The sequence below is a fragment of the Pocillopora verrucosa genome, chromosome 6 (genome assembly GCF_036669915.1).
Source record: "Pocillopora verrucosa isolate sample1 chromosome 6, ASM3666991v2, whole genome shotgun sequence".
In the NCBI taxonomy this organism is placed as follows: domain Eukaryota; kingdom Metazoa; phylum Cnidaria; class Anthozoa; order Scleractinia; family Pocilloporidae; genus Pocillopora; species Pocillopora verrucosa.
The window spans coordinates 13,515,414-13,542,524 of record NC_089317.1 but is presented as its reverse complement, the minus strand read 5'-3'; the positions used below and the strand labels follow the sequence as shown (position 1 = coordinate 13,542,524).

Genomic DNA, 27,111 nt, shown 5'->3' with positions numbered 1-27,111 from the left:
AAAATGTTAGTCTTAGGGTCATAAGTGTTGTGGCAAAGTTTCATGCTTTTATCATTAGTTTGAACAATTTTGGTCGATAACCGCTAAACTATTTCTTGCGAAAGGATCTTGCTTGGATGTAAATGGTAATTTGCATAGCCCTTCAGCTCCCTTCATCTTGCTTTCATGAAGAATACTTTTCATGAGGCGCTCAACATTGGCTCTCCCTGGGTGTGGACAGGTAACGTCTCGGTTGCCTATTACACAGTGAAAACTGTGTGGGTCGTTTAATGCCACAATGAAGCTCCACCCTTTGGACCATGCCTTTTGGAAACAACTGCGGTACTTAGCCGCCCCTTGACTTGCTTGTTTTGGCTTATCGTCAGATGGAATACGTGTTGATATAGATGCATGAGGTTTTGCAGAGGATTGAAGCTTAGATGATGGCGGGGGCGTACGTGATGAAGGAGGCGTGGTTGGTGACGGAGGTGTGGCGGTTGACGGGAGAGGTGTGGTTGATTGAGGTCTGGCGGTTGATGGCGGAGGTGTGATTGATAGCGCAGGACTAGCGTTTGATGGCGAAAGCTTGGCGGTTGATGGTTGAAGTTGATGGTAAGTGGTTCTTTCTGCTTAGTCGGAGAGGCAGAGTTTCCTGGGGTGCCCACCTTCCGTTTTGTGCCTCTAGACGTGGCTGTAAACCATTCTCCGCTCTCTCTCGGCAGGTAGAAGGGGCACAAAATAATTTGGACCCCATCGAACAGATACATTGGTTACAAGTGGACTTCGCGGATGCCGATGGTGTCACGTTAATGTTCCTGAGGGCCCTATCTGTGCCAGCATTTTGTACAGCAGGGTACTCCGAATGCACAGGAAAACCAAGGACATTGACAAGAGCAAAAATATGCCACATATTGGCAAAGGTACTGGATTAGATAGTTCTTAGTGCTTCGTTCCGGTAGCATGAAGAAGAATTCCTTGAGATAAAGTGGACGGAGCTTGGCAACAAATTTTTGACGACTGCATGTGCGCCCGTTAAAAATTGCAGATAATTGTCGTCTAAATCCTTTTTTTCTTTATTTGCTAACTCCAAAATTGACCGCATACGGAGTTCGGTGTGATGGTCTTCACTTCCGAATAAGATGGTGGAAACCGCCTTGAAAAGGCAGTTCCCATCTCCAAAGCACATCACTGGCCTCAATTCTTTTGGGGGTATCATCCAGATACAAGGTTGCCGCTACGATGTCAATGGCGAATTGGTTGGTTGCAGCCAATGTATATAATATCACGAGATAAATTTCATTTAGGCAAATATAATTGAACTTTTCTTTTACAATTCATGTCATTAAGAACCGAGAGGAAATCACCATGCTCCTCTCCTCGTAAGAGAGAGGATCTGCATTATTTAGCAATAATTTTAAAGGAAGATAATGATAAGGCAGCAGTTTCCAGAGCACGTTGTTCTTGTAAAGGAGGAAGCGGTGGACATTGCAATCATGTTTTGGCATTGTTATATCAACTAAATGATTATTCGTGTTTAGACATTCAAGATATACCTGTTATGTACAGTATCACTCGACAGCCATATCGAATCTAAAACCTCATGGTTTATTGCATCCCATGATGCTTATCATACTTTCGTGATAGCATACATGACATCTCCCTTTTTTTTTTAAACAATCAACAAAGAAACTACTGTGACAAACTGTAAACAACTGCATGCCAAAAAAAATAAATAAATAAAAGAAAGCTTAATCATAGAAAGCAAATGAATTCATGGTCAACATCTTTAACTTAACAGTTCCTAAAAGTTCACAGTTCATAGTCTTTCAGGTATTTGGGTTGCTTAACGACCCGACCTGACCGAGTACGAATTTCTGCTGGCAGACCATGGTCTGTACTTGCTCCTGGTCTACAAGGTCTGCTTTGGATACTAGTTGGGGTGGGAAGAGTGGCTTTCTGAGGTTGTGCGATCTGTGTTGCATCAGTCCCTTTTGCTTGTGAAACTCTCATGCGAAGATGACTTCGATTTCTTCGGTAGAATTTACCCTTAGGTGTCTGAACAATGTACGACCTTGGTTTGTGATGCCTGTTTACAATTGTAGCTTGGATCCAATTCTCATGATGCACTGACACCTTCTCACCTGGAGTTAAGGGGGGTAACTCTTTCCCACTGTGTTGGTCATAATAGGACTTCTCTCTCTCCTTTCTCTTTTGAAAGTGCTGCTGAATTTCTGGTGATTGTTGGGGTTTAAGCAAATCAACCTTTATTGGTAGGGAAGTTTTTAATCTTCGACTCATGAACAGCTGAGCAGGTGAAAGGTTTATACCATCCAAAGGAGTGTTTCTATAGTTCAGCAATCCCTTGTAAGGATCTTTTGTGAGTAGTCTACACACAGCGGGTGATGAACTCCATAATATTCAAACAGGTCAGTTCCAACTTTCGACCACATTCAGTCAGGGAGGTCTTGAATGATAATTGGCTCTCTTGGTTGAGCTCTCTGGAACTGAGTGCACAAGGAACACTGCGACACTTTCTCTTCAATTTGGGATGACATCCCTAGCCAGAAGAGAATGTCTCGGCCACGCTTCTTACATTTTACTACGCCTTGGTGTTTCTCGTGGATGAGCTCTAACATTTCTTTTCTCTTACTCTGAGGAACAATAAGCTTCTGTGCTTTTAATAACAACCCATCAATTTCTGAAATTTCATCAGCACGACCAATACTCGTGGACAGCTAATGGTAGCTCTTGTTTGTGACAAGGCCATCCATTACGAACTACTGTACTTAAGACTTGCAGGGTTGGATCAGCTGCAGTAGCTTGCTGGAATTCACAGTACCTTTCTTGTGAACTGGGAAGGTGAGCTGTAAGCTGAACTTCATTTACTTCCAAATCTGGGATGAGGCTTTCTTTAGTCTCTTCCAAGTATGCTCTGCTTAGTGCATCAGCAACAGAGAGTTCAGATCCTGGTACGTATTTCACCTTTAAGTCATACCGCTGCAATATCAGCATCATCTTCTGTAGCCTCAGTGGTGCTTCATGCAAGGGCTTGTTTGAGATGTATTGCAATGGCTTGTGGTCTGTCTCGACGTCTGTTGTTCTTCCATAGATGTACTGATGAAATTTCTGCACTCCATACACAATTGCAAGGGTTTCCTTTTCTATTTGTGCATACCGCTGCTGGGTTGGCGTGAGGGCTCTTGATGCATAGGCTAGGGGCTTCTCATCTTGCAAAAGGACAGCACCTAGCCCTTTGAACTTGCATCTACAGAGAGGCATAGTGGCCTACTGGGATTATAGTAACCAAGGATTGGTGTTAAGGAGACCATCTGCTTTAGCTTCTGAAAGCTTTCTTCTTGCAGGTGATCCTAGTGCCATGCAACATTCTTCTCTAATAATTCTCTTAATGGTGCACTTTCAGTGGCCATATTTGGCATGAACTTTCCCAGATACTGAATGAATCCGAGGAATGTTTTTCAGTTCCTTAGCATTCTCGGGGGTTTCATTTCTTTTACAGCCCTTATCTTTTCTGGATCTGGTTTTAAACCATCTTTACTTAGGACATGGCTAACATAGGGAACTCTTCTTACTTAATTTTTTATTTCTTTGCATTGAACTTGAGATTGACTTCTCTTGCTCTTGTTAACGCTTGTTTCGGTCTTGCATCATGTTCTTCATCATCTTTACCCCATATTAGGAGGTCGTCAACAATCACTTTTATACCTTCCATATCCGCGAGCAGCTCTGACATGTGATTCTGAAACACTTCAGGGGCTGATTTTATTCCAAAAGGTAACCTTGTGAACTGTTACCTTCCAAAGGATGTATTAAATGTGCAAAGCTTTGAGCTAGCTTCATCTAATTTCACTTGCCAATATCCTGAGGTGGCATCAAGGACTGAAAACACTTTTGCTTGAGGCATATCAGCAACAACTTCTTCTATAGTAGTCATCGGAAAGTGTTCCCTCCTGATTGCTTCATTTAAATCTCGCGGGTCAATGCATATGCGACGCTTGTTGGGTTTTACGACTGCTACCATGCTATTCACCCAGTCAGTAGGCTCTTTCTGCTTAACTACCACTTCTGCCTTCTCCATCCGATCAAGCTCTTCTTTGATTTTCTCTTTTAGGGAAACAGGCACTTTTCGTGGTGGATGTACCACAGGGGAAATGCTTGAATCAACTTTGATTGTGTGTTCACCTGGAAGGCAACCTAGGCCTTGAGATAGATCTGAGTATTGCTCATAATCTTTTGAGTCATTCCCCAAGGACACGTTGAGAGACTGTTGCTGAAGTAGGTGCACTCGGGCATGAAGACCAAGGTCTTTGCAAGTTTGGGCACCAAGTATCGTAGGGGGGCTTCCATTTCAACTACATGGAAATTTACTTGAAAAGTGTTGCCTTTACATTCACAAGGTAATGTCACTACTCCTTTGGTAGGAAACTGATGGCCTTAATAGGATTTCAGTTTGACTTGAGTCTTCACGCAGGGGTAGCGAGAAGCAAAGTCTTGCAGAACTTTAGCACCAGTATCTAGTTGGACCTTTACAACTTTGTCTTCTATCTTAAGGTTTTCACACCATTCACTTGTGTCTTCAGAATTAACTGAGGTGATGCATCCAATAAAGAACTCATCATCACTACATTCATCTACACAGTTCACTCTTTTCTTATCTGAGTTTTTCGAATGGCAAAAACTGGCAGAATGGTTGAACTTGTGACATTTTGAGCACTTCTTTCCTTGAGCTGGGCATTTGCCTTTGTCATGTTGATAGCCACATCTACCACAATCTTTTCCAAACTTCTTTTGAACAGGGGTTTTTATTTCTTTGTCTTCACACCATTTATGCTTGGATTTCCTGTTGCCATGGTCTGCAACTGAGCTTGTGATATTTCTTCCGTTTGGGCAATGTCAATAGCATTTTCTTGGGTCAGGTCCGAGCCTTCGTGAATGAGTTTTTCTCGTCCTTTTGACGAATAGCAGCCAATCACAACTCGGTGTCGCACCATTTCATGAGGGTCAGCGTAACCACAATCTTTAACTAATAGCTTCAACTCAGTAAGAAACTGTTCAAATGCTGTTCGGCTTGTTGCGCTCTCAAATGAAATTTATACCTGGCAAACACCTTGTTCGATCTGGGCTTCACATAGGTTTAAAATCTTGTGTAATACGTCTCGAGTTTCTTCGCTTCATCTGCAGTTAGTTCCCACGTATTGCATATGTCACGACCTTTGTCTCCTGCCCAAATCATCAAATAATTGCACTTTTCTTCTTCGCTTTTACGCTTTAGAGGTCCTCCAAACGTGAACTCGCAATGCTGCCTTAATGCTTTCCACGTAGTTGGCAGATCTTTGCTCGTCCAATCCATCTTTGGAGCAGAGTTTCCTTCCATGTCGTCTCTCTCGTCTGATGGAGAGTATAGCGAATCACTCTTGTCGTTTAGTGCCGTGTTAACTTTGTGTTTTGGAGGAATTCAGATCTCACTTCCGACACCATGTTATGTACAGTATCACACGACAGCCATATCGAATCTAAAACTTCATGGTTTGTTGCATCCCATGATGCTTATCATACTTTCGTGATAGCATACATGACAATACCTAATGACGTTACTTGTACTAGTCGCCCTCAATCGTGGCATATCCGCAGGGCTTCTTTCATCTGCCCTTTACCTGTGATGGGGATTCATTATGCCCGTGCTAAAACCGATTGTGATGAAGAAAGAAAGAGAGATCCTGTAAAATGTAAACCGGACGATGCAAGAAGCCCTGCCACGAGAAAAGGTCTTCCAAAGTGCCATATGATGGAAAAGGTCGATAATTTGACACGGAAAGAAATCCCTCCTCCATTTTCTTATTTATCAAGTGATCAAAAGCAATCCTTCCTGATGAACACAGTATTTGGAAACGTTCTGCTTGGTGCTTGCTTGGCATATCAGTTACAAGACCATGGTCGACCCAATACAAGGTTTGTTAGTAGCCTCATAAGGGGCAATTTTGTTGCAGACAATGTAACCGTGCAATGTTCTGAGTTTACTGATCTCCCAGTCGGTATTGACAACAGGACATCCTTCGATTTGACTGAACTGAACATGTTAAACCAGCCTGACTTGACTTCTATCTTCACTGACCACATAGTGATAGATAAAAGTGAATCTAACTCTTTAGAACAGAGAACAGTGTTGCAAGGTGAATCTGCTGAATGTTTAAAAAAGCATCAGTTCAGACTTACTGCATCAAATTTTGCAAACGTTAATTCAAGGATTCAGAGGCCTTCAGAGTCAAAGCTAAAGAACATTTTTTGCCCCAAGGATTTGTCTAACATACGAGCTGTTTCGCATGGGAAGGGAAAAGGAAAGATTGCATGAACAATATATGCCAGAAAAATGCAACAGCAAGTACCAGGTTTTGCAATATTTGATGCCGGCATCTCTGTTCATCCAAAATTTCCTTATCTCAGTGCAACCCCAGATGGAAAAGTGTTTGATCCATCATCAAGAAGCAAATTTGGATTGCTGGAGATTAAGTGCCTTATTCAAAACGAGGGAATATCAGATCCAGGCTTTTACATTGAAAAAGGCAGAGCTGATTTTTTTCTTGAGAAAACCCATTTCTATTAGGCTCAAGTACGAGGGCAGTTGGCCCTCACTTGGTTATCATGGTGTGATTTTTGTATAGATTTGTCAGACGTTAATGAAATCTGTGTTGACAGAATTAATTGTGATTCTGAATACTGTGAAAATGAGCTGTTGCCCAAATTGAAGAACTTCTTTTTCAATTATGCACTTTCATTCATTGCTGGGCAAGCAAAGAGAGCTCAAAGCTGTTGAGGAATCAATAAAGAATTAGCACTTGTAGATAGCCATACATAATCCTCAAGTAAAGCGAGTTTCTTAATTTTCATTTTTAAGCAGTACAGATACATCTATTTCATTGTAACATTCAACTGGTGTATAGTTTATCAATAAACCAATTTCAATACATTAAAATTCATACTTGGCTGCGAGGCTTGGGGGAATCAAACAAAAGAGATCATCATGAGGCTCAGTAATCAATAATACATTTCTTTTGTTTTATTCCCACAAGCCTCCGAGCCAAGTATGAATTTTACTACATCAAAATTGGTCTATTGTTTATGTCTTGTAACATGTTCAACTCTGCTAGCTGAATTAACATTTGAAAAAATGATCTATCTTTTGTTAAATTAAACTGTAGATAGAACGTGACGAAAAACCGAGAAGTTTTCTTAGAATACATTGTTTACTTAAATAGCTTTTTTAATGATATTATTAGGTCATGCAAGAACAGGGTTTTGAAAATTTGAACATAGGCAAGCCACTGTCCATATTTGGTTGATACATCCAAACATAGAAACTGGAATGATTGAATGAAAGATTCAAAACCCTCTAACTTTGCAAATAGTTCTCTCCACATGTATGCGATGCCTTGCAATTGTTTGGGTTTTAATGAAATCATCTTCTTGAAAACCAACCTTGTCTTTCGAGAATGGAAGGATATTAAGTTGCAAACCTAGTTTCTTTAAATCATTTTGAATATCAAAACCTTTGTTAGCCATGAATGCATCCCCTATATTTATTTCATGGACCATTACTTTTTAATCTAGGATATCTATGCAACCACTTCTTTGAACTATTTGCCTATCACTAATAGAACCCTCATAGAGTTGAGATATAAACATGATCCCCGCTTTAGGATCGACACCAAGAAGACAATTTAATGTTGTGTGAGATTTATATGTACTGTAACTTTCACTGTGCTTCTGAAGTGCACTTGGGACTTCAATCATCAGTTCAGTTGCATCAATAATCGCAATTTTATTTGGATACTTCTCAAAGAACTCTGCAGGTGCGTTTTTGTAAAATAATATCTCTGTGTGGCCATATTTTAATGCTTCCAAGTGTGACATACAGATAGTTTATCCAGGTAAGGAATATATTGTTAACCGTACTCTCGGCAATATTAAATTTTTCTCCCAGATCAACGACGCTTACACCCGTTCGAAGTTTCATTAGTACAAGAAGGTACTTATCCTCGACTGGCAGTTTGTGTGCTGCAGGAGGTATTAAACTAATGTAATTTTGCTCTTCATCGTTAAAATCATCTGGGTCGTCATAATCACCATCAAACATTTGTTTCTGTATCGGTGACAGTACTTTTTCTTGCTTCACTATCCCAGTAAATTAACAGTTTTCTATCTAGGTTTGGCAATAAAAACTGCAACGTGTTCATGGACTCACCATGAGAATTAAATCCAGTATAGTGAGTAAACAGCTTTTCTTAACAGAAGCGTCTTTTCTTAGACTGATTTTTATCTTTATTCCACGCAAAATGTGAAGGAACTGCACCGTCCTTGAGTCGTTTTTTCACTGAATAAGGATTCAGGTAGTCTTCTATCACGAAGTGTTCGCCGCATATCTTGATGTGCTCGTTGACGTTCAAATATCGAGGATCCCGTCTCATTTTTGTAATCCAAACAGACAATAAGGTCGGCCGATCTGGTGGTAATTTATGCTATGGAAGACCGTTTTGATAAGAGCTATTATAGCATTCTCTGGTGCAACAATAGTGAGGCATGGTTAATTCTGTTTCGGTCAAGCTACATAGCTTACCAACACATGTGTTTGTTGTTTTACTCAATTCAGGTCACGTGACAAATGAGCGCGCGTAAACCGAATTTGTTTATGATGTGTTGTTTTGTGGGCTTTGATTTTGAGGGAATGATGAGGGTGGGATATGGTTCAGTGGCTTCAAAGGGAAATACACTTTTCTCTCTATTTTTTTTTTCACTTGTAACTTGGCTGTTACTTTCTTGCGACTTCGCTGCGAATTTCCTGCTACTTTCTCGCGACTTAGCTGCGACTTTCCTGCTACTTTCTCGCGACTTAGCTGCGACTTTCCTGCTACTTTCTTGCGACTTACCTGCGGCTTGCTACTTTCTTGCAACTTAGCTGCGACTTAACTGCGACTTAGCTGCTACTTAGCTGCTACTTTCTTGCTACTTTCTTGCGACTTAGCTGCGACTTTCCTGCTACTTTCTTGCGAATTAGCTGCCTGGCAACCTTGCTAGGCCGCGTGTGTCGGCGCCCAGGTTGTTTTATTTGAAAAGAACGTGAACTCCTATCAATAATCGGTAGTCTGTTTTGCCTTGGCTGTACAGTATAGCTATGAAGTTTTTCGCCGTTTTCACTTTCATTATGGTGTGCTCTACGTCGCTGGCAGTGCTTCCATCTTACTCTCCTGCAATAAGGAACAATGCAATAATGCGTGACGAGATAATCGAGAACTATTTAAGTCTCGGGCTTACTGCACCAGAAATCGCATTATTTCTCGTAAGTGTACATGGTATCGGGATCTCGTTAAGACAACTGAAAAGAATACTCAGACGGTTGGGATGTACAAGACGCTGGCGTCGAAGTAATTTGAATGAAGTGGTAGAAGCAGTCGAGGAGGAACTGAGGGGGAGTGGAAGCCTTCTCGGATATCGAAAATGCATCAATCAGCACGGTCTTATTACTACGCGGGAAGTCGTTCGACATGTTTTGAGGGTTTTAATCCTAAAGGGGTGAAGCATAGGTCACAGCATAGATTACGTCGACGAATTTACAGGTGTAAAGGGCCAAATTACTTCTGGCTCATTAACGACAAACTAAAACCGTTTGGATTCTGCAATTAATGGCTTTAGTCGAAGGATCCTATGGCTGGAGGTTGCATCTTCAAACAACGACCATCGTATAGTAGCTCAATATTTCTTAAACTACGCAAGACAGTTAGGAGTTACGGCAAGGATTGTGCGTGGAGATAGGGGATCTGAGATCGGGAACTTAGCAGCTTTTCAACGGCCAATATGGCCATTGGGCTGTGTCAGGTTCGCAAAATATTCAGTGTTCTCAAATGTACATCGCAAGTCCATCTGTTGTAAGTAAAAATGAGTTTACCATAGAGAATACTGTGGAGTCAAACCAGGTCAGTAAAATATCCCACTTGAGGTGTAATACGAATAGGTAAAATATGAAAAAAATACTTGCAGGTCCTATGGGTATATTTCCCAAGGTAAGAAACACAATAAGGAAAAAAAGTCAACATATACATATAGAATGATACGTGGACATACACAGATATGGAATTTCTCTGCATATTTCACGCAGCAAACAAGTAAGATCTTGAGTTGAATACAAGAAGAGAAACTCTATATCTACAAGCAACATTCGCGATATATATCATGTTGAACATATATATGCCATATATCAGTCCCAACATTTCCCATACATCATATTCATCTATTTTGGGATGTTACATAAATCAGAAGGTAAAGGACTACATACATAATTTCTATATAGTGCTGAGCTGCATGCTAAAGGGAATGTGTCAACATGTCTGATACTGTATTACTTATAAAGTCTGGATTTGAGGTAGGGATTGAGGAATGGGCAGGCAAGAACCCAAAAACAGTGCTTTTAAAGACATCAACCATGTTTATTTCAAGTACATTTCATGGTAGGTATAAATTGTAAGGTAACATTTGACGCAAAGAAGTTTACTCTAGTTCCATATTTGGCAGTTAGCTTAAAAGACATACTCACCTTGTCCACTAAATAGGCAAAGGCTGCCATGCCTCCTCAACATAGCAAGTGCACGATAGATAAGCGTATACATATATAGGGTGATGATAATAGTGCCAAGATAGCCAGAACCACTTCCTGCCATAGCTACCATTTCCTTTCCCCAGTTCAGAACCTGTTGAAGAAAAAAGACAATTTAGGGCATGTGTTAAAAAAGACTTTCAAATGGTCTTAGCCCATTCATCTATTTGATTTTTTCCCAAATAATTGAACACAAAGTTGTGGTCATCATGAACAAAATCATTACTTTTTATCTCTATTTTATATAGTTCTGCTCTAACCTTCTCTTCTAATTTCACTAACTTTCCTTCTGTCAGATTCCTGTTAAGGTTTCAGAGGGATCTTACGATCTCTGCGCCTCCGCCTGCGCGTTAGTCGCACGACACGCCAGCCCGATACTTTGGTCTTAACATTTTCCCCCTCCCCACGCTGGGAGGTAGTCCTAGTGTGTTTCTAAATAAGTGATTAACAATTAATTCCAAGCGGAATCAGTTTATTTATTGGTCTCACGACAGTTTTGACGCCACACGGCAAAGGTGTGGCCATCACGTCCAGGATACACTTCAGCAATTCGTTCTAACGGCCAATGACCTCTTGGAGTATCAGGCTGAATCACAAGAACTACATCTCCAGCTTTTAGGTTTCGGAATTCTGAAGTCCACTTTGGTCGGCTGTTAAGGGCAGGAATACATTCCTTGAGCCATCTCCTCCACACTCTTAAAATTATGTCCTGGACTTTTCGCCATCGTTGACGCGGATGCAAAGGAGTGGTTTCAACGGACACAGGCGCAAACTGTCTCCTCATTTGGCCGAGTAAGAAATGGTTAGGGGTCAATGGAACATCGTCTCGTGGATTTGAACTCTGATAAGTCAACAGACGGGAATTAAGAAGGGATTCCACCTTAGCGAACACAGTGATCAGCTCTTAATCGCTTACAGACAACGGCATGAATGGCTTTCTTAGCAGCTTTCACCATTACTTCATGGGCTCCTCCAATATGTGGGGCACCTGGTGGATTGAATCTCCATCAGTCCAAGCTCCGCTGTCTTGCTCTGAAGGTGTCGTTGGTCTAACTGGCTGGCTAGTTTCTTTAACTCGCCCACTGCACCCACGAAATTTGTGCCTCTGTCGCTGATCACCTCTTAGGAACTCCATGACGACTGATGAAACGGGCGAACGCGTTTAAGAACGTAAATGAACTGCTCGAGTTTTCAAGCAAGTAAAAAGGCACAGCCACCTCTTCTGTCGTAGATTTCTGCGTCCTTGAACAGTGTACAAAGGAGCCTCGTTTTCGGGAGTGATGCCATAATCTGACGAGCTGTCTTCTCCTACATTCATTACACTTGGGATCCCACTCGCGAATCTCCTCGCGTGCGGCGATGATCCAAAATCTCTCACTCAACTGGCAAAGAATGAAGTTTACTCCAGCGGCATGGTTTCCTCTCTCGTGATAGTTCTTCGCGTTAAGTTTCATCACCCAGTGTACACGAGGCAGAATGATTGGAAATCTAGTATCACATGGGAGAAATCTGTGAACTTTAATAATAATAATAATAATAATTTATTTCTATAGCGCATTTTCCTAACGCCCAAATGCTCTACAGTGTTAAATTATTATAACCTATAATTAGATAAAAATTTAAAGTCTAAAAATATCCTTGTCGAAAAAGATAGGTCTTAAGCTAAGCTTTAAAAATAGAGACAGATACACTGCTTTTAATCTCAAATGGAACCGAGTTCCAGAGGTAAGGCGTGCACACTGAGAAAGCCCTCAGGCCAGTCAATTTGAGCTTGTGTGTTGGTTGCTCCAATAGAAGTTGGTCAGCAGACCTGAGAACTCACCTAGGAACATAAGGACTGATGAGCTCAGTCAAGTACGTTGGAGCCACACCATGGAGTGCCTTGAAGGTGTACGGTAAAATCATAAAAATAATACGCTGATGGACGGGGAGCCAGTGTAGCTCAATAAGTAGTGGTGTGACATGATCAAGCTTTTGCTTGCAAGGGATCACTTTTGCCGCTGCGTTCATAACATATAGTAGTCTCTGAATAAGATAATCAGGTAGACCATAAAGAAGCGAATCACAATGATCTTAGCGAGACATTACTAATACATGCACTAGTGATTTGGTTGAGTCAATACTAAGGCGTGGACGTATGCGACTGATGTTTCTGATGTGATAAAAAGCAGTCTTGCATAGATCATTGACGTGTTCCTCGAAACTCATGGTATCGTCGAAGATGGCACTAATGTTCCGTGCGCCAGTTGTGGGCTCGACAGTAGCATCACCCACAGTAATCGAATCTAATGGTGACTTAGGGCGATGTTTAGCATGCAGAACCAGGAGTTCAGTCTTGTCGTTGTTTAACCGGAGATTATTTAAAAGCATCCATTGGTTCAGCTCGAGCAAACAAACTTTAACCCTAGTGCGCGCAGACACAACATCGTCCATTTTAGTGGTCTTCATGCTAAGGTACAGTTCAGTGTCGTCCGCGTACATATGAAACCTGACACCATGGCGACGCAGGATAGCTCCGAGAGGAGAGGTATAGACCAAATGTAGGATTGGGCCCAACACAGACCCCTGGGGAAGACCGCAGGTCAGTTGACGATCAGAAGAACCAGTATCTCTGATTTGGACGAACTGTGAACGACTGGACAGGTAAGACTCAACCAAGTGTAGGCAGAGCCATGAACACCAATGCACTGGGAGAGACGCGATAGTAGGATGCCATGATCCACTGTGTCGAACGCTGCCGACAGGTCCAACAGTACCAACATTACACACTTTCCATCATCCAGTGCACGTAGCACATCGTTATGCACTCGCAACAGTGCTGATTCAGTGCTATGGCCCACTTTATAAGCGGATTGGAAATTTCTTCAAGTTTACTTTCTCGCAGAGGGGAAATGAATTAACTCGCGACTACCTTCTCGCAACATTTGGAGAGAAACATCAGGTTGGAAATCGGTCTGTGATTCTTATATAGTCGATAGCAAGTGATGGTTTCTTGAGAGAGGGCCAGACAATGGCTCGTTTCATGTCTGAAGTCAGCGTGGAGTTCTGCAGAGAACAGTTCACAACCTTCGTAATAAATGGAAAAAGCAGATCATAGCAGTTTTTGAGGAGTGACGCGGGTATCGGATCTAGCATGCAGGACTTCAAAGTCGATCTAGGAACCAGGTCAGACAGTTCATCACATGATACTGACTTGAAGTGATTAAACCCAGGGCCACTGTACAGCAGTTCAACTTGGGCGTGGTTTGTAGTACCCCTTTTTTTCCTGCAACTCTTCACGTATTGTGGTGATCTTTTCAATAAATTAATCAGCAAACGTATTTGTTTGGGACTCATCATCCATAGAATCAGGTAGTTTAGGTTCACTTTTACGATGAAAAAGTTTGTCAAAAATAGAGAACAAGCGTTTGGGATCATATTGGTTCTCGTCAATAATCCTCGAATAATTGGCCGTCTTTGCCTGCAAAATTGATTCATTTACCACCTGACACTGGTCAATGAAACGCTCGCGATCAACCGTAAGTCCAGTCCTTCGCCAACGTCGTTCAGTGCCCTTCTTTTTTGTTTCTCCTCACGGATGTCTTCAGTGTACCAAGGTGCTGAAGGGCGATTCGTTATAGTGCGCGTTTTCAGGGGTGCGTTCTTATAGAGCAGGCCAATCAGCGTGGTATTGTAAAGCGTTAAGGGAGACTCTAGATCATGACCGGCTTCATCGACTGTGCTAATTAGAGGTGAATCAGAGATGTCGTCTCTCAACTCTTGGAGATCAATTGACTTCAGTTTTCGATAATTGACTTCTTTACGCTCGAACGCTTTTTTAAGTTGTACCAGAGAACAGCTGACAACGTAATGGTCAGAAATGACAGGATCAAAAACATCAAAGTCCCGAGCTGTACTCTCATCATTTCTGGTGATGACCAGATCTAGGGTGTTACCACTTCTGTGGGTGGGAGCCCAGACGTGTTGCTTCAAGTTAAAAGCTTCAAGTAGACGGAGAAACCGTTGTGCAGATCGATCACTAGCGTCATTTACGTGCAAATTAAATTTTAATCAACCATCACTCCGGATAACTCCATCGTCGCCGATGCAGGGGTTAAGCTTTATCAACTGGCTTTTCTTTGGTATCGGTTTCCTTGAGCTCAAAGCGGCTTCCTCATTACGGAAAGCTTCGCACTCTGCTACGCGCAGTATTTCCTCTTCAGCATCCTTTATTTCTTCGAGCAACAGTTCCATACTTGCATTCCTGTTGTCTCTGTTGCGCATGTTGTGTAGTACTCTTCTCACTCTCGCGTCAACTCAAACCAAACGCATCCAACTGGAATACCGTTTCGGATCAATTTCTTTCCGAAGGTTACACGTCATAAGGGTTGCACAGACATTTGTGTCCTCTTTCCTCTTTGAGGTTCTTATCTCTGGCATTTTACTAGGTCTATCCGGGACTTTCATCTTTGACCACTCACTGAAATAATTTAAAAGCCAATTAGGGCAATTCCACCACAAGGAACATTCGGCTAACTCTGAAGGCGAGACCCCTCTTGTGCATAATTCGGCTGGATTCTCTACGGTAGAGGCATGCTGCTACTGCGACGGTTCAGTGAACATCTGTATTTCACCAATGCAGTTGGCTACGAACGGTCGGAAGTCTCTTCCGCGCCCTCGAATCCACCATAGGACATCTGTACTGTCAGAGTAGAACGTCACGCTCTGCATTAGTGCTTCTAAGACCATCAGCAAGGACTGTGTTAAATGCAGGCCTAAAATCACACCCATGAGTTCCAGTTTGGGTACTGTCATCGGGGTCAACAACGCCACTTTACTCTTAGCTGCAATCAGGCGACTGGTTACGGTATCATTATCGTATTCGCAGCGCATATAGACAGCTGCACCATAAGCTTGCTGAGAGGCATCAACAAATATCACAATGCACTTCGACTTGACAGGCTCTGGACGTCGTAGACACCGGGGAATCTTCACCTCTTGCAGACTTTTCAATTGCTCCAACCAATCCCCGCATGCAAATCCCAGCAGGTCAAAAATCGTTGCTACTTTACGCAGGACATTTCGCTTCGTTGTCTGAAATTCTGGGGGAACTGCGGAAGCGGTGACGGTAAACACATCTTTAGTACTGTTCCACGAAATTCCAAGTCTCTTCGTTATCGGATCTTGACCGCTGTTAATCACGATCTCTGTGGTGCGCTCTTCTGTCGGTATCACTTCAATAACTTTCGGTGAATTAGAGATCCACTTCCTGGCTTGCATGTCGGCAACTCCCCATAGTGCTTTCAATTGACGGTACAGCTCCATTCCTTCATCAACATTTTCAACACTGTCAATAGAATCGTCCATATAGGTTGACTTAAGGACGGTCTCAGTGCCAAGGGAATAGTGGTCTTTACTGCGACTCCATAGGGGCGGAATTCTTTCCAAACACTACACGGCTCGAATACGTCTGGTTCTTGGAATACGTCTGGTTCTCGATTAGGGTCGAGGTCTCTCCAAAACAGTCGGAAGTGGGATCAGTCCTCCTCCTTAATATCCATCTGGAGATACATTTCTTTTATGTTGCAAGCGACACGAAAAAGATTTCGACGGAAACGGGTAAGGACGTTGAAAAGATCTTGCTGTAATTTCGGCCCAACACGGATCAGTGGCACAGTAGAATACGATTCAAACCTTCGATGTCAATTTATCCATTCTCACGACCAGAAAATGGGGCAAATACCATACGTTAGCTGGCGGCTGTTCTTCTGAGGGTACCTTTCGTAAGTATCCCTTTTCAACATAGGCCTGAGTAGTTGCTTGATATTCTTCAGCAACGCGGCTGTTTTTCTTGAGATTTCTTTTAGTGCTTCGGAGGCGAGAGAGTGCCATGGGTTCAGTGTCAGGGAGATCGGGTTTGTTTTCTTTCCAAGGGACGGCTACAAGACATCTTTCATTTTCGTACTTGAAGGAATCTTTCACTTTGCTTAAGGCTAGTCTTTCTTCGGTGAGTACGGGTCTGTCATCGCAGTCTGTGCTAGACATCTCGATTTCCCATAATCTCTTCAAGCTGTTGTCGACTTCACAACAGGATTCTTTTCCCTCGCTCCATGAAGGTTCTCTAGTGAACAAGGAACGGATAACGTGAGATCGTGTTCTCGCGGTCTCGTTTTCGTCAGGCGCACCAATACAGCTCCACCTAAGTGGTCCGAGTCGGGTGATAGGTCCGCCATTTTTTCCACGGAGATCAACGTGTGAATAATGGACTTCAGCTTTATCAATGCCAATCAAAAGATCGACGAGTCCATCATTTGCCGGCTTGGGAAAATTGCACTGTGTCAGATGCAGCCATTTATTCTTATGGTGGTTCCAGTTCACAACTCTGTAATTGCCAGTGACTTTCTGCGGACACGTTTTTGCTCTTATTTCCTTTGAAAACCTGCCATCTACACTTTCGATTTCAATTTTTATTGGCATGGACTCTTATGTTTTGACGGTGTCATTGAGCACATAAACTTGAACTTTTTCGAATATCTCTCACGGTCTGTAACTTTACCACTGTAATTCTAACAAGGTCAGCAAACTTCTCCAATGCGTAAATGTCGTTAGTTCCTATTAAAGGCGCTTGTTCTAGTTGATCCAAGTAGGCTCGCAGAAGCCGGCGCGTACCTCCACACTTCGTTTTTAATATCTCTTTGGCTTCCTCGCATTCGTGGACGGTGACTCCGAAACCATGGATGTCTTCCCAGGTGTTCCCTGTAAGGCATTAGAGTGGTTTAGCAAGAGGACGGGAAGGTTATTTCAGAACGGGAAAGAGCGCGGATAGTCTGGACACGAGTCTAATACGACTTCCGGTGATGGCGTTGCCGGTCTCGCACAAGTTTAGGACAGCATTTGGTAGGTTTTCCCGTCCTCATCAAGACGCCTTGAATTTGCCTTCATTAAACCAGTTTAAAAGGTAAAAGAATCGCATAGAATTATCGAAAAATAATTTCCAGGATAGGTGTTTCTCACTGTAGTTTTTTTTTTCTGGGCGCGTTGTCAAAAGTGCTCTGCTCAATTAATTAACAACCCATCATTAATATCAGGCCTCTCAGATGGTTTTTTTTCCCGAGGTATGGGTTCTTCTCTTTCACAGTTTTTGTAATGTTTAAAAAACGAGCAGGAGTGTTTTATCGGGTTTAAAACCACGAGGCGTGACCGAGTGGTTTTTGACCCGATAAAACACGTGCTGCGAGTTTTTTGAACGGCTTCAAAAACATTCTTGGAAAAGCGTGTGTCAAGAGAGTTCATAACAATTATGCTTTTGTGAACGTTAGAAATTAGCATACGAGAAAAACATTAGGGATTAAATTAGTATGCAAGAAAATCAAATCTCACACGTGTTTTGTACTTTTCTTCTACAAACCGAAGAGGACATGGCGTCCTTTTCCAGAGCTTTTCGGAAGCCTAAAAATGCGGAGGAAGAGAGGAATTTAATCGAGAATGCTATCCCAAAGTCAACACGTACAGTGACAGTGACATTTGTTGTGTCAGTTTCTGTGTTGATAATTAATTAATATTCATTAGTCACGTGCATTGTCTTTATATCTGATAAAACACCGCATACTAATAAGGATGAGGTTTATCGATATAAAGTCACTGCACGTGATGTATTATCTACCATTTGATAGGTTAATGAGCTTATGAATTATTAATGAGTTTTTGAACATCTTTTAAAGGTACTCTGACAAATCTTAGAACAATAACTTTCGCAATTTATCGTGTTTTAGTATAAACAGCATGAGAAGGTCGAGCAGTCGATACAATAAAATCGATGCAACTTTTTTTTCAGTGGTTGTTGATGCTATTTTTACAATGGACGCAAGCAGCTCAGAAAGCCCTGGCCTAAAGAAAAAGTGAGGATGAAATTTAATGTCTTATAAATAAGTTTAAACTTTTTTTTAGAGTGCAATTTTGAACGCGAAGAAATTAAAATATACAAAACAAATTGAAAATATAAAATAATGCAAATTAGCCATGTGTTTTACCAGATGACACAGTATTTGATAATAGGAGTACTTTGGCAGAATATTTAGTTGTTTTAGCCAATCTTTTGTTGGAATGTTATATTTTATTATACAGCTTCCACATGTACAGGTCTCATCACAAAATCTTAAATATATTTCTGATTTATTGTCAGGAAGATTATATCTGATTTTACACATTTGTGTTAGTCTGTTCTTCATAGTCTTTTTTCTAATGTGACCCATCCTAGTTCTCTAATCATATCTGTTACACTGGCTGTGTTAAGGTTAGACAAGATGAGAGAGAGAGTGGTGGTGGAGATAAAGAAATGAGTGAAGCTGAAAAGCTGGTGGAGGAGTTGGTGGAATTGGAGATGGAATCTGAGAAGACAAAGGAGCAGAAGGATGAGGCCAACAAACTGGTAGAAGGGAAGAAAAAGAAGGCAATAGAGATGAGGGAGAGAGCAATGGAAAGGTTCAGTCAAACCAAAAAAAGACAAGAAGAAACAGAAAAGGATGAAGGGAAAAAGGAGAAAAAAAGAAGAAGATCAGGAGAGGCAATAGAGTAGTTGAGAGAAAAAGGAGAGAATATGCGAGAGATGAAGGAGCAAGAACTTCAAGAAAGAAGGGAAGAACGAGAAGCCCAAAGAGCTCAAACTGAACAGTTTATGTCTAAAATGCAAGCTCAAAATGAGCAAATGAAATTATTTCAACAACTGCTGCAACAAATGCAGCAACAGCAACAACAGCACAGCCAACAACAACAACAACAACAACAATTTGCCATGTTGCAGCATCAAATGATGCAAGTTTTGACACATCAAACTGTGTTTCAGCAACAATTTAAGATAGATTAAGGGTTTGGGTTTGATGTACATCAGCATTGAATGCAATGTCATTATCTGAGTTTTGTATGTTATTTAATTTTTAATCAAATAGAGTATATTTTGTATTGTAAAAGCCAATTATAATGATTATCTTTATTTATTAAATAAAATTTTTGGGCAGCAGGCCATTTTACAAATAAAATAGAAAATTACAACTTTTATCATTAAAATACACTGTATACAATCATAAAACAAATGTTGTGTTTACCAGATAAAGTAATTGGTACACGTTAACCAGGGGCCAGGGGTAATACACTTTTGAGCTATGAAAATTTCCATTACTTTTCAAGAACTTCCATGACCTAAGGTAGCAAGTGAACTAATTGATTAAATCCACGATGGCACAAAAATTTGCATAAATGTCACAAAAGTATTAAGTGTAAACAGAAATGTCCACACATGTAGATTGTGCTGATGTTTATTTCTACTGAAGAAAGTATTTTTTCACTTGTCAGCTTATTTTACAAATTTGGATCTACAATCCTTTGCACTCATAGAAAGCCCTAAAAAAAAGGTTACAATATACAAGTTATTACTTATACAATTTTCTTTAAATTTTTAACCCTCCAACATCAGTATCTGTAACTCTTCTATTGGCTAAAGTACAAAATGAAACAAATTCAAATTATTGGAAGTAGTCCTGTAAAGAAGGCGGTTGAACTTTAAACTTTTCTGACATAATGTTACTATACAGACAGGTCAACGCATTTTCCAAAGGGCACAGACAATGTTAAATTTCCCCACTGAACTCAAGTTAATTTGTAATTGGCTTTTAAAATCAATAAACTTAAAATAGTTTGTAATATTACCAAAAAGCCACTCAACTGCAACTCTTACTTCACTCATGGCCGCATTGCACAAAACCATTTGTGGAGTGAGTTGAATGTTTTTAAAAGGGGCCTGAAGGTGAACACCCAACGGGTATGCAGGATCACCATAAAGACAAAGAAGATTCCCATTATGAAACGCCACCCTCCGAAACTCATTGAGAATGCCTGTTTGTTGAAGCATTGTGCTGTTGTGTCTTTTACCATCAAAGGGGCCATGAAGGTTTGCAATTAACCCGTTTGGGATGACAACACTGAAATTTATGGAATGTATTCTCTTGTGGCAATTGCACATAACCCTTTGGTTTTTCTTGTGGCCTCGCTATTCCACGCACAGTACCATCAATAAATCCAAAACAATTTGCCTAATGGAGCACCAAGACGTTTAGTCGATGCTTATGATTATCGTAGATAAAATCAATCGTAGTGTTGAAGATTAAGCAAAGCTCGGTCGGATTCCTGCCAAAGCGGGGTACCATGTCTGTGTATCTACAAGGGTATGCCAACCCCTTCAACAAAATGCACAGGCCCTCCATCCCACTACATACTGTTCTTTGCACGCAAGTAATTTTTTCCGGAATTCCTAAAAATTCACATAATTCAGTCAGATGTTTCTTCGCAAATCTAAGCTCGATCTTGCACTCCACATCGCTCCTCTCGTCTTCACTGAATCTGGGGAATTTCCAGTATGGGAAAATAGGTTTTGACGAATAGGCGTCATATAGAAGAACAAATTCGTCATCGTCAATAACATCATAGAAGCTGCCTGTTAACAAAGCATCGCGCACGGAGCTTAAACCACCACTTGCCATGATCTGCGATATGGGAAGCTACCAAGGAGTCGCATTACAGAGATCACGAAAGCCGTTCTCTCGAAAACAACTCGCATGAAAAGATGACGAATATTACACAAATTTCACAAGAACACATTTAATGGGCTAAATTCTACAGAAATTGAAATAAAACTGCCCTCCCAAATGTTGTTTAAATAAAAGTAGAATTTTAAATTCACCTCATTTGGTATCCAAACCAAGTTCTAACGAATAACTCGTGCCGTAGTCGTCTTCGTCGGCGTTTGACCAGTGGTATACAGTAACATTAATTTCGTTGCCCTAAATTGTAGCTGATTAACTTAAAATTTACGACAAGAATTTTAACGATAGTCAATTGATATTCTAGAACAAGAATTTGCTGCACGTTTCCCTTGCTAAATCACTAGGGACTTTAAGAACCGAGGACGCGGTAGGTCGGAGACGCGACCGGAAGTGACTTTTCCAATTTCGGATGAAGAGCGCATGTGCGTGGCGTTTTCTCCCGCTCTCGAGAACGCGGACTGAAGAGATTTGGCGTCGTCTTGAAAACGTAAGTAATGAGCCTTGTTATTTAGAGCAAAACACTATAATTAACCGTCTATCGCAACTATTCTGTCAATTGGAACTTAAAATTTATTGCCTCTTCATGGGTTAGGCATCATTTTTGAAACTAAAAGGACCAAAGTTGAATGGTTTAAAACGTTTTCTTTCCTCAAGGTGAGCAAGCTTATGGTGAAGTGAATGTCGTCTAGAAGATCTTCAAAGTAAGTCATCTAATTATCCTTGAAATATTTCCCAAAGTCTCATTTTCCTTCACAGTTAAAGGAAATTATTACTGCATTCATGCGGCTATTCTCATGCATGATACAATTTAGTTATCAGGCGTCTTATCATTCTACTTGGTCTTCATTTTGTTTTGATTAATCCAAAGAGCTCCAATGTGAAATATCAGAATAAAACTTTATCGGTTGTTCCATCAACGGATGATCGATTTTAGCTTCATAAATAATTTATCTAAGACTATTCTGTTTATCAGTTGAGTCTCTACCAGATCCAGGCTTGATAATTCATGATGATCTGAAATTGAATTTCCTGATATTGTGTGATTAAAACTCAACTAGACACAGCGTATTAAAGCTAACTTTCAAAAACGCCCACTATACTGACTATAAGAGGAAACATAAGTTTAATTAGTTCTTTACCTTGACTACTGTCATAAAGCGTAGCATTTCAAAAGGTAAGACTTTGACATTTCTGCCATTGTGTTATTTTCATATTTTTATTTCTTTGAAATTGTTACTAACGAGCCAAGTTTTAGATAATACTCTGAACTGAAAACAAATCAAGAAAAATCAGAACTAAAAAGAGATTTTATTTGAGGTTAGATGTTGTTGCCCATCTCATGTGAAGTTTTGATAATTGATAAAAAGTTGAATGCATTATTCCACTGCTGTTAATCTTAAAAGTGTAAAGTTATGGGTGAGGTCCCCCTCACTCAGCAAGGCCGCTCTTTAGATTTGTGAGCTTTAGATGTCATTAAAGAAAAATCTCACTTTTTTGAAAAAGCATAAAAACTAGCTTTGAGATTAACAGCATTTAGTTTCAATTCAAAAGAAAGGTTTTTTTTGGAGTGAATTTTATTCTAATATTCTCTTTGTTTTTGTTTTCACATAGCAATGTAATGTACTGGACTGAACAGCACAATATTATACTGTGCAGAGAAGGTGTTTGAAAATCCTTACATATACAAAAAGGGGACTCCCTAGCGCGGTGAAACTTGGAAGAAAATTGTAGATGTTCTAAACAAATGTGATTCCCCACAATTTAATTTTGACCACAGAGCCATCCGGGACCACATAAATGTCTTGGTAAACAAGTACAAGAAAAAAATCAGAGCTGAAAAAAAAAAACCTTCAGGAATATCCCCAGATGAGCCAAATGAATTAGATGACCTAATACTTAACAAATAGATTCCAAGTTGCCGTGTGTCTGTTCAGTAATAGATCACAGATGACGTCAAAATTTGGTAAGAACAAACACATTTTGACGTATTTTGTGATCTATTATTGAACAGACGCACGGCAACTTGGAATCTATTTGTTTTATGTAATAAAGAATTGAAAAAAGTTTTAATGATGACGTCATCTATACGTCTGTCCTCCAATAGATCATAAGTGAGAACCAATCACAATGCGTGCATAACTGAGCTTATTATATAAAGCAAATAATTGCACTTGAGAGAGTTCTCCCACAGATACATGTAGTAAGGATAAAGCTGACAAAGGTAAAGCAGAAGATGCAAGAATGAAAGCTATGGAAATGCTTTCCCAAAGCAAAAAAAGGGCTTCAGAGGGAGCTGAAGAGGGTGAGGACAAACCAAAACGAACAAGAAGAAAAACTGGAGATGCCATGGAGTTTCTAAAGGAAAGAGCACAGAAGTGTGCAGAAATTAGAGAAAAGGAACTTGAGCTGGAAAAGGGAAGACAGGAACAACAACAGGCTAATATGCTGAAGCTAATGCACCAGCAACAACTGCAAAAACAGCATTAGTTCCAGCAACAACAGCAACATTACCAGCAGCAACAACTGCAAAATCAACAGCAACAGCAAAAATTCCATCAGCAACAAATGCTCATAATGCAGCAGGTCATGGGCGTCATGAGTAAAATGCTTAACAAGTAGACATTAAATTTTTATTTCTCAATGTTTAAATTTTTAAGATTTACATTTTCACAAAATGTTGAATTCAAAGTATTATTTGCCACCCCTTTGTTTAGATCTGCTTGTCGTAACATTCCCGCAAAAACTGTTCAATCAGGATTTTATGCAAGATTTTATGCAAACTTAGGCATTGACAGGTGTTTTTCTTACAGTATTTTAGCTAAAGTAATCGATTAGTGGTGGTGGACGATGGCCAAAGTAGTCAGCAGTCGTATTGCGGTAAAGACATGTTAAAGCATTCCGCAAAAGTGCACAAACAATGTACATTTTTCCTACATGGCTAAGGCCAATTTTGAGATTTTTTTTGTAGTCTAGAAACTTGAAATAATTTATAAGGTCTCCAAACTACCATTCCACACTTGTATGTACAGAACTCATATATGCATTAAACTCTTCCATTTGTCTTGTTAACACCCCATATCTGAAGGGGCACTGCAGATGGGTACGTAGAGGATATGCCAGATCCCCGTAGATACACTCTCTTGTCCAGCAGGGGAAAAGGCGAACTGTGCCAGGTCAACATAGAGGCCAGATGTGTCCAGCATTCTTGCATCATGCATTCGTCCCTCTGAACAAGAGCAAAAAAATAAATTTTGAACCACAATCAGTTACACATTGGCTGGCTGACAAACTGTTACCTATGTAGACCATTGATTAGCTTAGTAAGTGAGTAGGCCAAAAACAACATAGGATTGGCTGGCTATTATTCTTGCAGTCCAGGTACTTATGGCCTATAAGTCAGAATTTAGAATTCATTGGTCTGTGGTGACAGGAAAACCAGTTCCTCTAATAAAAATAGGGAGTGGGAGCTACTGAAAATACCTCTGATTTGAGAGACCGGGAGGAAGTCATCAAGAAACGTCAGCTTAACCTTATGAGAAAAGAAATCAATCTAACTTTTAACTTCACATAAGTGATAAAAATGTCTATCCAAGTAAAAACAGCTTCGGCACTATCCCACTATAAAAAATGAATGAATATAACGTTAGCTACTGGTCCAAACAGATTGCCAATCAATCCATTTGGTAGGGCCAAGGATTGAAATTTAAGAGCGTGAACACGCTTGTGGCCATTATAAACAGCTCTCTGATTGACTCCTGGTTTTGATATGGGACGAACTGTTCCATCAACAAAGCCGAAACAGTTGTCCAAGGCGGCACCTTTGTCATGAAATGCTACAGAGTAAGTTTGCAGTAGGTTAGGAGACATAATGAAATGATTCCATTCGGTAATCCTGTGGCCATGAGCATTGTACATCCATTCAGTAACTTCATTGCTAATCATGCTGAGCTCGGGTACTGATCGGCCAAAAGTAGAAATCATATCAGACAACCTACATGGATAGCTAAAACGCTTTAGTATAACACAAAGTCCTTCTGTTGAACCACAAACGGTACCATTCGGGCATGTGAAGGTATCAGGCATCTGTAAAACATCCACCAACAATGAGATGTCACTCTTTTCAAATCTGAAGTCTGCCTTACACTCTGCGGGGTCTTTGTTTTCGAGGGAAAATTTTTCATAATCCCAGTGGTGAAACGGAAGGTTTTGGGGAGTGAATTCTTCATACAGCACGGCAAGTTCTTCGTCATCTATTAGCTTTTCTTCCAGAGAAAGGAGCAAAGCTTCCTGTAAAGTCTTAAATGAGTTTTGAGTCATTCTTGTAGGGAAAGGTGAAAAGCGTTTTCACTGTTTTCCAGACCATAACTATTAATCTAAATGATCGCGTTGTTGATCTTAACTACATATTTCCCGCGCTTAGAACGCGGTGCTCGCCCCAGCCCCACTCTCGGTCCTAACATTTTCCAGACCACCGCGTTCTCGTTTCTTAAAGTCCCTACTTTTCAACACAACGCGACGGCGTTCTCGACCCAGTTCCTTATCGGCATTTTTGTTGCGCGCGCCGTTCTGAAATGACATTCCCGTCCTCTTGCTAAACCACTCTATTGTTGCAGCCTTGCCATCTTCGAGTTTACTGGCTCCATTGACTCTTCTACCAGACTATTAAAGAGGGCTCAAAAATCTTCAAACTTTCTTTTGTCACCACTGAATGTTGGAACTTTTAACGGCTTCAAATATCGGGTTCGGTCGTTGTGGCTGTGGTGACTCGTTTAGCTGATCTTCTCGGGCCGATTGCTCGTAGCAATCCGTCGTGTTCTCGCTTAATGGCGTTATCATATTCATGACTTTGCACACGCGGACTTTGATCGCACTTTGTCCCGCTTCGATCGCTCTTTGTACGTCTTTTTCGATGGTTTCTGACCCTTTAAAAGCTTCGTTTTTCCCAGTGTCATCTCCGACTTCGACATAGAAGGCGAACAGTTCCTCTAAAATTTCTTTAGCGTCTTCAAGGGCTGCCCACAACTGCTCAATCATACTTTCTATGCCCATTACTTCGGAATCCTTCACCCATAGTTTTTCTAACTCATGCCTGAGTTTTGTCACTTTTGTCTTTGCGGAGCGTTTTCTTCTTTTAATCTGAATTAAGAGAACGTTGTTTTGCCTCTGTTTGTCGACTCCATTCACTTTGGTAACATCGCTGTCCTTGGATTCGGAAGCCATACTGCGCAACTTAGAACTCAAAAACTCAAAAACTCAAAAACTCAAATCGCAAATGAAACCTCAAACAAACACCAGTTCATACCTTTCTCCCATCGTGGTCGCCAGAAATGTTCGAAAGCGATAACGAAAATCTCCTTTGAAAGCAGGCACGTTTAATCGGTAAACAGACGGTAAAACGGTAACGGCTTAAAATACAAACTAAAAAAAAAAAAACCTCCAAAATGCGACTAAAACTTAGAAAACATACACGCGAGAAATCGTACACGTAACTTGCTTACGAACTAGTCAAATTTAAATGTCTCAGTGCGCGCGCGCTAATCGCACGACACGCCAGTCCGATACTAGAGTGGTTTAGCAAGAGGACGGGAACTTCATTTCAGAACGGCGCGCGCAGCAAAAATGCCGAGAAAAAACTGGGTCGAGAATGCCGTCGCGTTGTGTTGAAAAGTGACTTAGCAGTCGTTTCAACGAACCGTCCACGTTATGTTTGGCTCTTTAGGATCGTTATCATCTTCGAATTTTCGGCTTCATAGACCACTTGAAGGACAACGAAATTATCCTCTGTGAGAGTGTAACAAGCACAAACCGAGGATAGTTTACTACAAGTGAGTTGTTAATATGAATCCACATGGGCGATTAAACTTTGAAATTATTTCATTCCAGTTAAGTCTCGAGTCT

General features: G+C 40.8%; 2 protein-coding genes and 4 pseudogenes across 2 annotated transcripts; 2 read left to right on the top strand and 4 right to left on the bottom strand.

The window, feature by feature from the left end:
- Nucleotides 1-1,788: 1,788 nt before the first annotated feature.
- On the bottom strand, nt 1,789-4,988 carry LOC136281878 (uncharacterized). The gene is made up of 5 exons (XM_066168917.1): nt 4,820-4,988; nt 4,465-4,652; nt 3,792-4,267; nt 2,819-3,244; nt 1,789-2,365 (listed from the first exon to the last, which is right to left on the bottom strand). The coding sequence occupies exons 1-5, from the start codon at nt 4,986-4,988 to the stop codon at nt 1,789-1,791; spliced, it is 1,836 nt and encodes a 611-aa protein (XP_066025014.1).
- Nucleotides 4,989-9,163: 4,175 nt separating this feature from the next.
- LOC136281877 (uncharacterized) lies at nt 9,164-9,922 on the top strand (annotated as a pseudogene).
- Nucleotides 9,923-11,761: 1,839 nt separating this feature from the next.
- Nucleotides 11,762-15,085, bottom strand: LOC136281876 (uncharacterized; annotated as a pseudogene).
- A 132-nt stretch (nt 15,086-15,217) lies between these two features.
- LOC136281875 (uncharacterized) lies at nt 15,218-15,985 on the bottom strand. The gene has a single exon (XM_066168916.1). The coding sequence runs from the start codon at nt 15,983-15,985 to the stop codon at nt 15,218-15,220; it is 768 nt and encodes a 255-aa protein (XP_066025013.1).
- A 3,238-nt stretch (nt 15,986-19,223) lies between these two features.
- Nucleotides 19,224-23,832, top strand: LOC131779837 (ras-interacting protein RIP3-like; annotated as a pseudogene).
- Nucleotides 23,833-24,027: 195 nt separating this feature from the next.
- LOC136282055 (uncharacterized) lies at nt 24,028-25,530 on the bottom strand (annotated as a pseudogene).
- Nucleotides 25,531-27,111: the final 1,581 nt, after the last annotated feature.

Coding starts and splice junctions, on each gene's coding strand:
- LOC136281878 (XM_066168917.1), bottom strand. CDS start 4,988: ATGGTGCGACACCGAGTTGTGATTGGCTGCTATTCGTCAAAAGGACGA. Junction 4,653..4,819: donor AGGAAATCCAAGCATAAATG/GTGTGAAGACAA, acceptor CGAAAAACTCAG/ATAAGAAAAGAGTGAACTGT. Junction 4,268..4,464: donor TTGCTTCTCGCTACCCCTGC/GTGAAGACTCAA, acceptor CACCTACTTCAG/CAACAGTCTCTCAACGTGTC.
- LOC136281875 (XM_066168916.1), bottom strand. CDS start 15,985: ATGGACGATTCTATTGACAGTGTTGAAAATGTTGATGAAGGAATGGAG.